The 18366-nt window shown below is 37.2% G+C and overlaps 1 protein-coding gene across 1 annotated transcript; it reads right to left on the bottom strand.

Annotated features, from left to right (window-relative positions):
* Nucleotides 1–6472: 6472 nt before the first annotated feature.
* Nucleotides 6473–15321, bottom strand: LOC132559266 (uncharacterized). Its single transcript, XM_060223884.1, has 6 exons — nt 15240–15321; nt 11988–12227; nt 10631–10885; nt 7740–7822; nt 7462–7555; nt 6473–6690 (listed from the first exon to the last, which is right to left on the bottom strand). Exons 1-6 carry the CDS (start codon nt 15319–15321, stop codon nt 6473–6475), a joined length of 972 nt encoding a protein of 323 aa, XP_060079867.1.
* Between the last annotated feature and the right edge of the window lie 3045 nt (nt 15322–18366).

Raw genomic sequence — 18366 nt, 5'->3', positions numbered from 1 at the left:
CATCTCATTCAAGAGTTGTACGGGTTCTTTAAGAAAGTAATAGGACAACATGGATAACCGATAAATCTGACATCGGGTATGTTGATATATTAGAACTAATGACGATGTATGTAATCGATAGTCAGGAAACTCGGAGGCGATGTTTATTGCGGTCTGCTTAATCTTGGGTAAAACCTGTGATTAATTAACCAAAATAGCATAATCCGGAACACAGCACGTTTGACTTTTTAAACTATATGCATTATAATAAAAAATCACAGCAGAAATATTTTGTTTTGCATCAGCTTAAAAGACTATCTGTATAAAAGCATAAGGTGTACACAACAGGTTGCTTAAATCCACGGGTCACAGCAGATTACAGGTTACTAGGGGGATTCGAACACGCTGATAAACTGTGATACTAGTATGTAAAACTTAACACAAGTCACTCACTTATGTCTTTGATTGTGTAGTTCTATAGTACTGACAAGGCATTGGAACATAATGTATGGTCATGATAAGTCTCCATAGTGATCTCATAGACAAATATTTAATTTCTTTGTGCGACATGAAGCTTTACGTATTTGATGCTCGCTACGTTGCCTGTTGGTTCCGTTGTTGTATACTTTGTTCTCATTTAAGAACGTGACATTACTAACATGCATTGACCAAGTTTTGCATCACGGTCATCGTCTATGACGCAGAAGACACTTACTCTTCCGGAACACCTGGTCTTATTCTCCTTGTACTTTTTTCAGGAGTCTCCGTGTAAATAGTTCATATTTTGCCCTAGTTATATATTATAATTTGAGTTTGAATTTTGATTATGTTTCCATGTTGGTATTTTCTTGATGTTTTTCGTTCAGTTCCAGTAGTGGACAGTGTTATAAAGAAACCGATTAAGATAAGAACCTCTCTATAGATTACAATTGCCTAGAAACCAGAGGAATTTGCAAATATTTCAGAATGAATTGTTCATAATGAGTATCGAACAATACGTTTATGAAGGACATGATACCGATTCGGATTATCCCTCTTAACACACGTCCTCATATATGATAAAAGCAGGAAACAAAAAGTCATTCAACTACAGGAGACCTTTAATGATAAAACCTCACAACACTCAAGTCACGTAAACAGCTATAGCCATTTGTAAATTTGGCCTGCCCTTAGAACCTGGTCTCTTCCTCTCTGGAAGATGTGTTGAAGGCCCATCGTATACTTTCAAAAAGGATATGGCCCGATATTAGGACGACCTCTGCTCACAGCGTTTTGAGAAAACGAAATCGTCCAAACTAAAGATGACGTCCAGGATAGAAGTCATTCATGATATTAATACACTTAATATTCACAATTTAACATAGTTTGAATGCTTTTGAATTGAACAGATATGTGTTTTGTTAACGGCAAAAAATTGAGGACAGACGTCTATTGAATGAGTATTGTATTAATGTCTTTTCAGTTGCTCAGTTATGATTTAGTGTAATGTGAAATTAATATCTCGTTAATCAAAATAATAAAACTGAATCTCGCATTACTCCAATACCTCTTCAATAATACTCGAGGCAATGGTTATGAAAATACATATGGGTACTAACGTCAAGATATACACACTAGGTCCATCCTCCTTGACAGGGGTTTAACGTCTAACATGACGGTTATCTTCGATTTCGTAATAAGCGGATCAAATAACAACAAACCATGACAATATCGAGATAATTCCTGGAAAGTTCAAATTAAATTCTATTGGGGGTACCTGAAGCCTGGTGTTGCTCAGGAAAGCCAAAATAGTGCATTTAAGGTATACAATAAGCTTTGATACTGTGAAAATAGAAATACTTTATTGGCATCTCATTCTACCCTCTCCCACCACATATTGTATCTCATCTACCAAAGGACCCGAATAAGTTTAAACATGTGTACACAGGGCAGTTGTGGAAATTATATCATTTCGTATTTCTGCATCTATTTCAGTAGTCATAAGGGCGATCACCAAATGTCATAGGTTACTTGTCTTATGGTCACTTACAGTCAGTTGTAATATAAATTGAACTCTGTTAATTAGATGATGTGAAATATATAAAAAGGATAGCTCAGACTACGGCGAACGGAACTTCATGACAAAAAGTCATCCTGACATTTAAGGTCACATAATATAAACAAAAATGCAGGCAGAAATCAAATTTAAAAGTTTATTTTTTTTCTTCATTTTTACAAGATTTAAAAAAAACATCAATGACTGTCGAAAGATGTCATCAAAACCAAATTATTCTGTTGCCTTTCCGTTGTTTTGTGGAACAAAAATGATTGAAATACTCCTTTTTAACCAATGATTAGTATAAATATGGCTTGAACATTTTTCAGCGAACATACATGAACTAGCTTAAATGGGAAATTGAAAAAATAACAGCTCTTGTGAAAATATATACAAAAATACGTAGAATGATATAAAAAACATACTGTAAGCACATATCTATAATTTAAAAAAGGTCAAAGTTCTGATCAGAATATAAATTCGATTACAGATACGTTTTATATGAACTTAAAAGTTTTATTAATAGTAAGGTGAATTTGAAGACAGTTCCCGATCTATAGAGGTAAATTTACTGTTAGCAATCGGTCTTACCTGGGAGGCTTTAAACCTCCAGTAGGATATCTCACCAGGTCACATTATACTGACAAGAGGCCAACACATCTGTACACTACCACACTGAAGTATACTACTGCAGGCCTCCAGTAGGACACCTCACCAGGTCACATTTTACTGACAACGGACAAAACCAGTCGTTACACTACCACACTGAAGTATACTACTGAATGCCAACAGCAGGACACCCCACCCGGTCACATAATACTGACAACGGACAAAACCAGTCGTTACACTACCACACTGAAGTATACTACTGAATGCCTCCTGTAGGACACCCCATCCGGTCACATAATACTGACAACGGGTGAACCAGCCGTTACACTACCACACGGAAGTATACTACTAAAGGCCTCCTGTAGGACACCTCACCCGGTCACATTATACTGACAATGGGTAAAGTAGTTACACTACTACACTGAAGTATACTACTGAAGGCCTCCAGTAGGACACCTCACCCGGTCACATTATACTGACAACGGGTAAACCAGTCGTTACACTACCACGCAGAAGTTTACTACTGAAGGCCTCCTGTAGGACACCCCACCCGGTCACATTATACTGACAAGAGGCCAACACATCTGTACACTACCACACTGAAGTATACTACTGAAGGCCTCCAGTAGGACACCCCACCCGGTCACATTATACTGACAAGAGGCCAACACATCTGTACACTACCACACTGAAGTATACTACTGAAGGCCTCCAGTAGGACACCCCACCCGGTCACATTATACTGACAAGAGGCCAACACATCTTTACACTACCACACTGAAGTATACTACTGAAGGCCTCCAGTAGGACACCCCACCCGGTCACATTATACTGACAACGGACAAAACCAGTCGTTACACTACCACACTGAAGTATACTACTGAATGCCAACAGCAGGATACCTAACCCGGTCACATTATACTGACAAGAGGCCAACACATCTGTACACTACCACACTGAAGTATACTACTGAATGCCAACAGCAGGATACCTTACCCGGTCACATTATACTGACAAGAGGCCAACACATCTGTACACTACCACACTGAAGTATACTACTGAATGCCAACAGCAGGATACCTAACCCGGTCACATTATACTGACAAGAGGCCAACACATCTGTACACTACCACACTGAAGTATACTACTGCAGGCCTCCAGTAGGACACCTCACCAGGTCACATTATACTGACAACGGACAAAACCAGTCGTTACACTACCACACTGAAGTATACTACTGAATGCCAACAGCAGGACACCCCACCCGGTCACATAATACTGACAACGGACAAAACCAGTCGTTACACTACCACACTGAAGTATACTACTGAATGCCTCCTGTAGGACACCCCATCCGGTCACATAATACTGACAACGGGTGAACCAGCCGTTACACTACCACACTGAAGTATACTACTGAAGGCCTCCTGTAGGACACCTCACCCGGTCACATTATACTGACAATGGGTAAAGTAGTTACACTACTACACTGAAGTATACTACTGAAGGCCTCCAGTAGGACACCTCACCCGGTCACATTATACTGACAACGGGTAAACCAGTCGTTACACTACCACGCAGAAGTTTACTACTGAAGGCCTCCTGTAGGACACCCCACCCGGTCACATTATACTGACAAGAGGCCAACACATCTGTACACTACCACACTGAAGTATGATACTGAAGGCCTCCAGTAGGACACCTCACCCGGTCACATTATACTGACAACGGACAAAACCAGTCGTTACACTACCACACTGACGTATACTACTGAATGCCAACAGCAGGACACCCCACCCGGTCACATAATACTGACAACGGACAAAACCAGTCGTTACACTACCACACTGAAGTATACTACTGAATGCCTCCTGTAGGACACCCCATCCGGTCACATTATACTGACAACGGGTGAACCAGTCGTTACACTTCCACACCGAAGTATACTACTAAAGGCCTCCTGTAGGACACCCCACCCGGTCACATAATACTGACAACGGGTGAACCAGTCGTTACACTACCACACTGAAGTATACTACTGAAGGCCTCCTGTAGAACACCTCACCCGGTCACATTATACTGACAACGGGTAAACCAGTCGTTACACTACCACGCAGAAGTTTACTACTGAAGGCCTCCTGTAGGACACTACACCCGGTCACATTATACTGACAATGGATAAACCAGCAGGAAGTAGTAAGACTATATTTTACTGGTATATCTTGGCCAGAAGTAATAGCCAGCCTTCCTAACAGCTCCTGTCAGGGTAAAGACGAACCTTCCTGTTTCAGTTGCAACAGAATTATAAATTATATATCGCACGAGTGTAAATGACTCTTGCGATTTCCAAATTTGACCTTTTGTAATCTTTGCTTTCAGGTAAAACACTATGTAAAAATAGATGATACAACTCAAGACACCATGTAGATAGTGATTATTGCGAAAATGCGATAAAATTTGTATTTTGTTGTACAAAAAATCCTTTCCTCACTTAGAATTATCTAATGCCTTTATTCGTTGGACTACGCCCTTCTGAGTAGGGTTATTGGCTCTGTACATAAGTTAAGGTAAATTTGCCGTGAAACTAGACACTGGAAACACCCACCACTCCCAAGAACCAATGAGATGGACCGTATAATAATATGTAAATATTATGTTTCAGTGAAGAAATACTACAAAATGAGAATTTATCATCAAAAATACCTAAATGTGTATAAGGTTAAAAACAAACAACACTATCTTCTACACTTAATGCTGCCACAAGGATCTATACGAGCTATGAAATGTGCTGGGAGAAGAAGTATTCTAATACAGGGACATGTAGAAGTTATGAAGGTCCATACCACATAAATAATGACAGTCCTAAGATATATCAACATCACATAGTATCTCATATCCAGACTTTCCCTAACACTGGTCCTCGTATGGCCGCGAATGTTGCGAGGACATTAAACAAAGTCAAAAATAAACATTATATCATCATAAGCATTGAAGTTAGACACGAACTTGAAATCAGGGATTTTGAAATGGTGAAATATCGGTAATTTTAAATCACCGCGTTTACGATAAACATGCGTATGCTGTTAATGTCGAAGACTAGTTTTTATCATAAAAACACTTTTTCGTTTTAGTTTGAAATTGAATGGTCTAGCATGTTTACTTACATATTCATCTGTAAAATCTCCAATTAGCACAACCATGAATTTTAACACCTAATTGCAGAAATAATATTAGAAAAAATAACACGTGTTTTTCTTTAACATTAACCAACGCAAACGCAGCTATTTCGTTCTTGATTTAGTCACCACGTAGCATCCAATGTTCATTCACCAAGGCAGCTTGCTAAAAAATGCAAAAAAGGAAAATTATCTCCCTTACCTCAGCAAGTTATCAATATGATAAAGTACACGTTACGGTGTTCTAAAAATAGGCAAGTGACACAGACGTGGAAGTCTAAGATTGTAAAAATAGTAATCTTGGATACTCATTTCAAATTAGATACAGAGCCAAATTAAAACTCGAGCTGTGCCTCTAGGACATTTCACTGATCAAAATGGCCTTAATTTTGAAACCTCGATGGATTGGGACTGAGTAAAATTCAACGTGGTATGAGGAAATGTCAAAATTTAGACGGCAAGCATCACTAGCCCAAGTCTTACATAAATTTCGTAATCTTCCAGGATGTGTCTTTATCATCAAAACAGTGCACAACACCAGAAGCCCGTTAAAACTAAATCCGCCCCTACTCTCATGTCCACAATTCACATCTACATGTTCCATTATTGCACTGTAATACCGGTATACAAGTGTGAATCCGCATGTTAATAACAAAATGAAGAAAACGAACACTTACTCCATTTCGCAGACAAAGTGCATCAGGTCTGAACAGGTAGCACTTGACCAAGTTCCATCTGCTTTTGCCATGGTAAGGCATTTTTTGTTGGATGTATCTGCTGGTTGACCATATGCCATGTTCAGGTAGGTAAATTCTGGCCTGCCGACATTCCACAGGAACCGTCCATCGGCATTAGCCTCAGCGTCCATCCACAAGGTAGCAGTTGTCGTTCCTGTAGACATACATACCAAACTGTTACCTATATAACTCACCAATATCCTGGACATTTCAGAAGTACGCCAGGAATCCATACGTTTGATTTAAGTTTGGTTTCATATGATTTTACGTCCTCTTAACAACATTGGTCATATGATGATTCCTCCAAATAAGTGTTAAAGTTAGAGCAGAAGTCGTATATATTTATATAAGAAATAAGATGAGGTAGATTAAATTTCGCAAATTTTAGGTAGGATCAGGGAATCGATTGTAAGACAAATCAGTAGTAAGACATTAAATTGTTGAAAACTTGGAAACGATTAAGGAAAGTTGCTGTTTATTGATCTATATGTTAAAAAATAGACAAAAAAGAGAAGTTGCAACAACTCTACAATTCAATAAATATTTCATATTGAATTCGTCTAGTACTTTTTTTACTTGTATATATTCTGAAACGTGCCTTAGGTAGACTAAATTAAGACGTTGCATACAGGTTACGAAAAAGTCCACCAACAACATCAACCTCCTCCACCAATTTCGGAAATTGTACACAAGACAAACAAGTAGATAACACTTTTTAAGGCGAATGAGGTAGTAACATATCAGACACTCCACGTATCGCACGAGGCCAGACAAATGCTGTACTTTTAATGTAACTTTAACGAATGAACACTTTACAAGTCTCACAACAGTTCAGCAAAGAACTCTTATTTACTTAAAACATTATATATTTTAAACTATAGATTGTTAATTTTTCTATGAATAAACCAAACTTTGCTATATTCACCATCGAATGCAGCATTAGCGTTCAGGAATGCTTGCTCTTGAACATTGTTGATTTTCAATAGATGTCCAAATATTCCATCCTGTTCGCAATAAGCCTATAAATAGAACATTTCAAATAATTAAAAGTACAAATTTAATATCGTAACATGATTTACCGCAGTAAATGTTTCTTTATCAATCGAACGTTAATTAAACGTTTATTGTAATGACACCATTTTTTATTATTATACATTTCATTAAGAACACAAGGAAAAACTCTCCACTGTCTAGGTAGCTCACATTTGCATCGGCGCGGTTGAGATTCTCTTTGACAATCAGGTAGAACGACTCTGTGGACTCCAAGTCTCGTCCTAGCTGAGGTTCTGTATAGAATAAAAAATAACATTTGCTTAAAAAATTTGATTTAGTTTAGTTATGTATTGCTTATTGTCCTATCAACGGCTGTTTTGCCTTTTACTGTATACTTAAAGAGTGGATGTGTTGAATGCGCCTTTCTAGAAGATTGCGATATCCCTTTCCTTTGCGAGTCCCATTGTGATAATCCAATCGTTTCATTCTATAGTTGCATAAAAAAAACCCCAAAAAAACAAAAACAAAAAACAAAACAAAACAACAGAAAAAATCTGTGTATGAAAGGTGAAATGTGAGAGTGTTACAACTGCTCATGCGCTACCACGACACCATTCACTAGTTATAGAATTTGAACATATAACTTACAAAACATCTATGATATTGGAATCCTTCAAATGTCAAAGCATCACTAATATACTCCTAGTACAGAGCCTTATCAAGAGATGAATTCATCTAAAAAAATGGGCTTTGATTGTCAATTAATTTTATTAAGGCTACAGTAGTTCTGGATTTGGACAAACTAAAGGAAAAATTTTGACCTTTTTTACAATCTCTGAACTAAATTTGCATACCTACGAATGATGGGTGTATAAAATTTCACTCGTTAAATCGTCTTTATTTTTTTCCAACACACCATGGATTTAGTGATTGAGAGATAAGTCAATTTTGTCAATTAGTGTTGTTCATATCCTGAAAGCGAGGGGAGTAGTGTTGGACATACCGGTTTTTACAAGTCGGATGTTAATATTGCAATAGGAAAAACACTTTTCAAATACAATTTAAGTTGAATAGATTGAATTATAACTGCATAATGAACTTAAACAGCATTATGCAGCTATATGAGAAAATTAACTTGTCATTACACGGTGCGTCATAAAAATATATTAATTCCTAGCAGAAGACATTACTAAATCGCTTCTCTTCTCTCAGGTACGTTTATTCAACCAAAAATATATCAAAAATGTATCTTACTCATAGAATGATATTTCCTCAATACTTTTGCATACTATACATAGTAGTGAATATTAACGATTTTAATGAGGTCAACGAAGACTTGACATTTTTTGTTGTTGTGTAAATCCATTGTTGTCCATTATTGACATTACCGCAGCTACATGTTCACAACATTACAGAACCATTGACTAAGCACAGTTCGCTATTGAGTATAGTGATGGTAAATAGTCCCACATTCAAATGTCTATTTACTAACGATACAGAACATTTAAGTGTAAAATATTGAGATGTCACATGCAAATATATATGTAAAGCTTGCATTACTTTGAAGTAGCACAACTAATTGCCTTTTCTGGTCGATACAATTGGCAGCACTTTATAGGAAACGTTTTAATACAATGACATTTTTTATTGTGGGATAAACGAATCCCGGCACGTGCTACCTTTTCATTTTATTGAAAGGCCAAATAGAGTTCTTGCTTGTGACCTTTTATTCCTCAGGCACATAGCAACGACTCTTACTGTTAAGGTTACATTTAGTGTGATGTAGTAGATAGTTCTGACAACGGGTCATCCCATGTTATGATTATAGAAATATATTCCGGTGACTTTCTGGAGTGACGTAGATCTCAATTATTTAGAAATGCATTTCATTAATCTTCTCAAATAAGCAAAGTTTACAGTTTAAAAACAAGCAAATAAGATACCGACATATCATCGAAATCTCCATTTAATAGAACTAGGACCAAGAATAACGAAATATTTACAAGTAGACTACTTGAAAAGGACAATGATAGTAAGACCAGGTATCATGGAAAGGTACGCGTGCTTGACAAATACAGTTTGCTCCCATGTAAACCAAAAAAGAATTTATATCGATTGGTGATTAAAACACTTAAGTGTTTGGCATCCATATTTATACTCTTTACTCCAGTTGCGTGCATACGCGTGTCTCCGTAAGCCTACGATGTGAAACGTCAAAGTGTTCGGTAATCGAAGATAAATGGCGGAAATGGTTCATCATTTGAAGACTTTAAGTATTTAGTGCAACTACTGATCTGATCAGGACAGCAATGGAGACAAACCTTGATCGATTAAAGAACACAGTTATTTGCTTTAATAATCGATATTTTCAAACGTTGTAATAAGGTTTTGTGTTTTGGCGTCCTTCTCCTGTTAACAGAACATGCATGTCTACACATCTGTGTTTCTAGAGCTGGGATTAAGTTGTCTATGGTATTCCGTATGTATAACATAAACAGTCCTTGGTGCCCGGAAATTAAAAGTCATGTCGTTGAACAAATCTAAATCACATTCTAAACTCAAATTCAATGAAACAAGGTCAAAATATCAACTGAAAAAGATTTACATGGTGACTACTGAAAAGTACGTGAATATTAAGACCAGTTCTTCCGGAAGAGTAAGCATTTTATACTTCTTCACGACACTAGGTTAGTCCTAGTAAGTAATGTCACTTTTCAACGGAGTAAAATAATGTAAAAACATCGGAACAACCAGACACACTAACTAGCATCGAACACTTCCAGTTTCATGTTGCTGAAGGCACTACATCCAATGAGATCGTTTTGAAGGCTATAAAACCAACCTCCTGTTAACCTTCGACCTGAATCTTTCTACACCATATACGAGATGTCTGTCAGATGTACGATATCTGGCACATTTGTGCTGGGGACAAACCATGAATAGCAAGTAAATTACAACAGGTAGATGCCATAGAGTGAAGCCAAATAAATGATATTTACAATTATATAATAATAAGCCAAGTCTTTCTATGGGTTTATTAACACTTTATGTAGAGCGAAACGAACGTGTACTACAGCCCTGTAGGCTAAAATAATACTTACGCATCCACACATGGGTATTTGCCAACGGAACTGCATTTTCTGCGGTACCAACAAATGATCGGCAGTCGGCTTGACCTTCTGTAAATGTTAAGTAATGACACCCCGCTGGATCATTACGACAACGATCGACGCAGTCATCAAGATGAGGTATAAACTCTCTGGAGGCAGTTGGGCTGAATACTTTTCCTGCACGCGATGGGTCAGCGACCCATGTCAGACCAGGATAGGCATTCCTTAGTGTCGTCTTTCTGTTATCTACAGGAAAAGATCAGGATTGTTAAAATTAATGTAATTCGTCATTTACAAATATAACTAGAACGGCGAAAGTACATCCAAATGAAACAATACAGTATGTCTTAGCTCAAATAATTTACTCATATACTCGTCATTTACAAATATAACTAGAACGGCGAAAGTACATCCAAATGAAAGAATGGTAAACAGAAATGTAACCAGTAGACAAACGGGACGAAATGAAGCCTTAGTGAATGCTTACGAAACGTGCCTGGACCAGTAATAAAAGTTGAAAACGTGTGGTTTCTTACTGAGGTCCTTCAGTCGAGATTGAACGAAGTTCATGAAACAAGTAGGAGGCTTCAACGCACTCAGTGATTGGTAGTGTTGATGTTGCATCAAATTGAATATATCTACCTCGTAATGTTTAGATTTCATCAGCAGTGAATATGTTATAATATTATATCATCCATTGTCCATTCTTGTGCAGTGAAATTTCAAATACCCCGAACTCTAGTATCGATACTTATATCTAAGCTTTCAGAAGCTCTTATTGATTTATATGAATATAACAATAAGCTGGATGTGGTTTCTCGTTTGGGATTTTTTTAGTTATTACAGGTTCTTTGACTTATAAAGGCATAATAGGGAGTTTCATATTTATGTTCATTTTATTCCTGAAAGTCTTAGATTTCCTAACACAGCAGTTGTCCGTGTTCTATTTTTCCATTTTTGGGCTTAACTGAAAATCGTATTAAGTTATGCATGCTTTACATTAACTTTTCAATGAGTGTTAAGACATTGTAAACTCAAGAAAGGTATCAACATGTTAGCTACAAATGTGAACAGATTTCCTGATTAAAACCTATGTCTTCCAAACAATGCACTTGGCAACGTTCCGCGTGTAGACACGAGACAGTAAACCCATTACCAGTATAACATGACCGTGATGCAGTGAGGTGTCATTCTACTGGACACATGCTGAGACACTTCAGCATGATGTTATCATAATAAGGAATCGACCAACTCTTTCGTCTGCATTATACGCCTATGTGTACTGATACGATCACGTTTACAAAGCACCACAGAACACATCAAATTTCTAAGTTGATGAAATACTTACTTGACCATATTTTTGTGCCCGGTACCGATATGAAAGCTATCGACTGTGTGACGTTTTCGTATCCCCTACACATTTGCCGAGTCTTGTCAAACGTCACGATGTTACACTTTGGTTTTAATTCACAAGACGCCAGACAATCTTCAATATAGAAGTGAGTCTCCTTCAGCAGAGAAGGGATAAATATAAACCCGGCATTCATTATATCCTCCTGGAAATAGTCACTGGCAATGATAGCAACACCTGTAAAAAAAAAAAAAAAAAAAACGTGTGACGTGTTTCATCAAATTGTGGTACGGTTAAGAATATATACAAGTACTTGTCCTCATTCTAATATTATCTAATAGATGGCCATCACTAAACTTTACCTAAGTATGGGGCTAGAGCATTTCCTCATTTAGAATATGACTGTTCTTTCGAACACTGATTTTCCTCAGTCACCTCCTAGGTTTCCAGACCTTAGGAATTAGGTCCTTAGCATCATTGACGAGTCCTAGAAGGAGGAAACAGTGGTATGATGTAGCATTACTGACAAGTCATAGAAGGAGGAAACAGTGGTATGATGTAGCATCATTGACGAGTCCTAGAAGGACGAAACAGCTGTATGATGTAGCATCACTGACGAGTCCTAGAAGGAGGAAACAGTGGTATGATGTAGCATCACTGACGAGTTCTAGAAGGAGGAAACAGTGGTATGATGCAGTTAAAGTCCGTTCTACTGTATCTGATTCTGAATTCGTATTAAAAGGCGGTATTTACTTCTTTTTATATAGGTTGACATGGGTTAGCCTCATCACAACTTATACTGCTTTCCAGTATTTCATGGATGTAAATATACAATTTTTAATTCCCGCCCTATCTTATCGCTTCCTAACATACCAATCTCATACATACCAATAAATACGTATCTCTCCCGATATTATAGTGCTGTTAATACCAACTTAGCGTTATATGACAGGGATGTGGACAACTCTGACATCGAAATCGAATTATAACCTCCAATTAACGTAGATATACTGAGCCCCAAAAGAAACGCAAGTCTGACTTAAGATAGTTTTTTAAAGACATAACAAAAAGAAACTGAATGTTTTCTAATAGATTAAATAAGTTATTAAAATTGCAATTAAACAAAATATGGCTAGATTTCATTTCGTTAAATATACAGTTTCTATTGTCTATTAAATAAAGGTATCCACATGAAAGGAAAATCACAAATCAGTCAATAATGCGTATGTCCGCTTTGTGCAACATCGTCTCATGGAATTGCTGAGAATCTGGAAAAATGCCTGAGGCAAATTGTTCCCTTCCTGGAGGAGCCTCATTTCTAACTGTGCCAATGTTAACAGAGCTTCAGCGGTGCCATTTCCAGTAAAGGAGACAGCAAAGGCAGTGCATTCACATTAGTCTGTGTAAGGAAACTCATAGGTACTCGACGATGTCGTCCTGCTGGTAAAACTGTAGTTATGGTTGTGCAGCAAACAAGGGCCCGACATAGGTTCTGAGAACGTCATTCCTGTACACCACTGAAGTTACACGTTCCCGGAAAACGTGAAGAGATGTACGATGGTGGTAACTGAAGGCACCATCACACTGCCGCCATCTCATCTGTTAGCCTGCAGGACATAATAATCGGCATAACGTTTGCTTTACACGCAATCGGTCATCAGCATGGAAAAGATGGGATCGAGATTCGTCAGAAAAGAAAACTCATCGCCAGTCAACAAGACGCTATCATTGATGATGCCTTTTCCATTTAAGACGTTGATGGCGTTTGTTCTGAGTGAGAATATCCCTACGTAAGTACGTCAGCAGTTAATGCCATGTTTACGTAAGCGACGCCGGATAGTATTGGAAGCTGCTGTTCTGGTTGCAGGCTGGGTTACGATGATCAGTCACCCGGATGTATCGATCTTGGGCCTGAGTTGTTACCCTTGGTCTCCCCGCCCGGGAACGATCAGAAACAGAACCGTATGTTGGTACCGTTCAGCAAGCCTGGTGATAATGCTAACATGACATCTCAAGCGCCTAGCTACAATAGTGCTCGTCTGCAAACTTCCAAGAACCATTTCTCTTTGCAATTCTGTTAATCGGAGCATCGTGTTTCATGAGCATTATTCGCGCTACCTTCACTGAATGAATATTTTTAGGACGGACGACCACTTTATAAAGGACACGTCTCAGTGAAAACTAACCTATATTGCCCACACCCGTAATTGCGCGTGTAGAATTCACGATTTTACGCATTGCGCATGCGTCGGCGTGAACAGTGTCGTGAACAAAAGAACGCCATTTCATCATTTGCATTCACAACTTTATATTATTGATATTAACAGTAGTATACAAAATGTAACACCTAAACATTTTCACGTGAATGTGCACTATTTTGTTGGGTTAAGTATATGACATCTAATTCACATTCCAAGCCAATAAAGAATACTGTTGATTTGAAAAGTTGTCATGATTTGATTTTAAAAGTAAAATAAAACCAAGTGAATAGGCGAGGTAATGTTTTCCAAATTTTCCATTAAAAGAACAAAGGTAAAAGCTGAAATGTAGATTGTTGGATTCACTCAGTCTATTAATGAGACAAAACACAGTTTGTGAATCCAAACAATCAATGTCGAGTTCTCAAATGAGAACGAACAAAATATACAACAACGGAACCAACATATAAGCTAACAGGAATCACACAAATTCAGCTTCATGTCGCACAATTTTGACCAACCTTCATCTTTTGAAACTCTGTGTTACGAGTTTGTCCGTAAGTTGACGACTTCGTGCAATAACACAGTGGTAATGACATATCAACACCATAAGTTGGGAATGCATGCATTTTACTACCCAGAAATGGACATTTCACAGTCGGAAAAATGAAATTACAATGCTTATTATATAACTCTGTGGAAAGATGTTTATGTTGGTTTCGTTGTAGGTTAAAACCGAGAAAATTGTCTGATGTAGAAGAGTCGGTGGTGTCTTTGATTTCCAATTCTGATGGGTATATACTTTACCTGTGTTGTTGTGAATTCAATTAGTGTTTATCATCAAATGCAATATGGAATTCTAACAGCAAGAAGCATCTTCTTGATGTAGTCTTCTTGATGTGTAACTCACTCACTCGACCTTAATGCAACCAATAATAAGATGGACAAAATGAATTTCCTATTTCGGCAAATTCGGATAGCTAATCTCAAAGAGCTATATTGAAATGCCAATTATCAACGAAAAATATACTGGATATGTGTCGCGTGTTACTTTTCTCCGGATCTTCAAAGTTGCTATCAACAACAATATGCACTACAACATCCCTATCTTCCAATACAATTTTGGCCGACATGTGTTTCGACTTCAAGGCCTATGATCCAAGTTCAATGTGATAACATATATTTCCTCACCTCTACAGTTAGTGCAAGCGTGCGCTAAAACCAAAAATTTGAACAAAAATCAAATTAGACCAAAACCGTTTAGTGTTTATGCTTTCAATAATGAATTTTCGATTGAAATGTAAATTTCATTATCAATGTCTGTAAGTACATGCTCAACACATTATTCCTACGCAAAATTGTCATTGGGTGGAACGTTCGCCCTCAGTTGTTACTGACATAATTATTTGATTCTTGATTTATTTCAACAGAATTCATACATAAAATAACTGTGGCGAGTGTACATTGATAGAATTACTCATATACATTGGACAATAACAGTTCAAAACTTATTATTACCTCAGAATGAATTCAGCCGATGAGTTACATGTAGTACTAGTACATAGAGTCCTACTCGATAGTGCTGGGGACATGGTAGGTATTCATGATTATGAAAGGACACACATTAAGCACCATTCCCGTCACTGTTGCCATTAGAGATGTATTTTAGGTCGACTGAGGTTGTTAACTGAAATAGGTGTACAGTCTTGGTAATGCGCCATAGGTCTTTTCCTCTTGGTAGATGTCTGTGGGGTTAAGAAACCCTACCTGGACATGTTTAAGATTCATATGCAACTTAGTGGAATCGGGTAGAATAGGTTGAACAGAATCAGGATAGGTCGAAAATGAAAGGTCAGCGTAATGATTCATATCCTGTCATGTCATCAACAACACCGGTACATTTACACTAAAATCAATATAATCAATATGATAATTGGTTTATTATGACCATATACGGACTTAAAGCATGAAATATATCTTTTATTAATCAAATCAATTACATCACTGTGGGTCACCAAATCAACGTACCGTCGTAATTCTGACATTCAATCAGCTAATTGAATCCTACCTGACATTAAATTTTTCAAGTCTTATTATTTCTCATAGGAATATTTTATTTGCCCTGTGTAAACTAAACAATGTTTTCAATAAGTGTGCTCACCAAGCATATCTATTTTCAGCTCATGCATGATAAAGAAAAAAAAATTCTCGTTATTATTTAATAAGGGCGGCTAATACAATATCTGGTAAATATATCAGTTTTTCACTTGAAACAATCGATGGCTGTCTCGGGTAAGTTGATAAATAATTAATCTGTCATATCAATGTATTCGTTAGGCAGAATCCGTTCGATAAATAAAAAAGGATGTAAATAAATCATGATGAAGATATATAAGCCGTCCAATCAATACCTAGATCCACCCGATAGTCGGTTCTCATTATAGTGACATATCAACTTTTGTTCCGGAATGTTGTATTGTAGATACTAATTCGGCTTTCACATATGTCAATAACAGCAAAGGAAATAAGTTTCGATTTTTTTTATAGATCATGATAAAAAATGAGTTATATTTCAATTGTTTGTCAGGATCAAAACATTTTACAATAGTTTTTATTGTCAGTCAATATATGTGTACCAAATTATACAGAACACACAGATAATTAAATAGGAAATCAGGAATCAGTTTCGCGTGAAAACAAATGTGATATTTCAGAAACTACAGTGATTATCGAGGCAGAGTAAAATCTCTTCCCCATTCTTTGTATTACATATAAAAATGTAAACACGTAACGATAGAAGTAGGGTCACCCTCTCAGGGGCGAACGCCCAAATAAAGGTCAGCAATGAAGCTTTGTTAGTGAATACAATGTGCATCAGGAAGAGAGAAAACTTTCAGATATCATACTGAAATAAATACCAGCATGTAAACGATTTCAAATTCAAAAGAAATGTTAACAGAGAGACCTTTAAAATAAAAAATAACAACAGTCGATCCAGAAGGGATAGTATATTCAATCACCATGTAATCGTAGTCGATCCAGAAGGGATAGTATATTCAATCACCATGTAATCGTAGTCGATCCAGAAGGGATAGTATATTCAATCACCATGTAATCGTAGTCGATCAAAGTAAGTTATATTGCGTTTCCAAATAAGTATATGATAAATTGCGAATTGTAAATACCATAGGTAAGAGAAGCAGGAGGGTGGCTACCTAAAAATGGAAAATTGATAACTCGCGAACTCCCCAAGTTGCATTTTCTGACCTTATTTTAAGCTAGCAGGTATAATTCTTACATCAGGCCAGTGACGTCTGTGTCTGTTCGCTGTTCACCATATCATATACGTCAAACGAAACAAATCAACCATGTTTATAATGCCATCCATATATAACTTCCCATATTATATCTTAAGTGGCAGGGGTGACATATTTCAATGATTAACACGCTGAACTAAAATATGTGTATCAACGCAAACCATCCGAGACTATCTGTTTTTTGTCTATGGCACTTGCACACGTATTATGATTCATAGTTTAAAGGCACACTAGGGTCGGGGCAATAATGTCGGGACGGAAGTAATTATTTATTAGTATTCTCGATATCATGGGTAAAATGGAAGTTTTTAACTGAACACACAAGGCCTTTTTATCATTCGATAGATACACCTGTCGCAGGAAGACACGTACTTTTAGATCCATTAAATGTTAAAATTTTAAACTTGGTCTCGGAAAATGCTAATGGTTCCCTCAATCCCTGGTTGTACATTGCCTATCCTTTCACCATGCCCTATTCAAAACGCCATAGTTTTTTTTTTTATTACGAGAGCTTTATTTTTCTTTGAAAAGTGAACGGCGGTACAATCATATGGTTGGGAACATACCTGAAGTGTATTCGTAAAAACATACGTCCAATTCAAAGAAGAAATATACGGGGACGAAATCACAAAAATGATCGAGTTTCTAGTTGTCAACATTTTCGTTGAGTTTGGTGGTAAGATCTTCCAACAGACTATTGGTATACCTATGGGAACTAACGGACCCTCTGTTGACTGAATTGATTTTGGTTCCATACGAGACGAGGCTGAAATTATCAAAGAGCTTATCAAAAACGTCATAAAGACTTTGCACTTTCAGACACATTGATGACGTCTTGTATTTAAATTACCAGATATTTAT

The sequence above is a fragment of the Ylistrum balloti genome, unplaced genomic scaffold, assembly GCF_031769215.1.
Source record: "Ylistrum balloti isolate Yb309-2 unplaced genomic scaffold, AGI_CSIRO_Ybal_v1 Utg370882, whole genome shotgun sequence".
Classification (NCBI taxonomy): Eukaryota; Metazoa; Mollusca; class Bivalvia; order Pectinida; family Pectinidae; genus Ylistrum; species Ylistrum balloti.
This window is presented reverse-complemented; position numbering and strand designations above follow the sequence as displayed.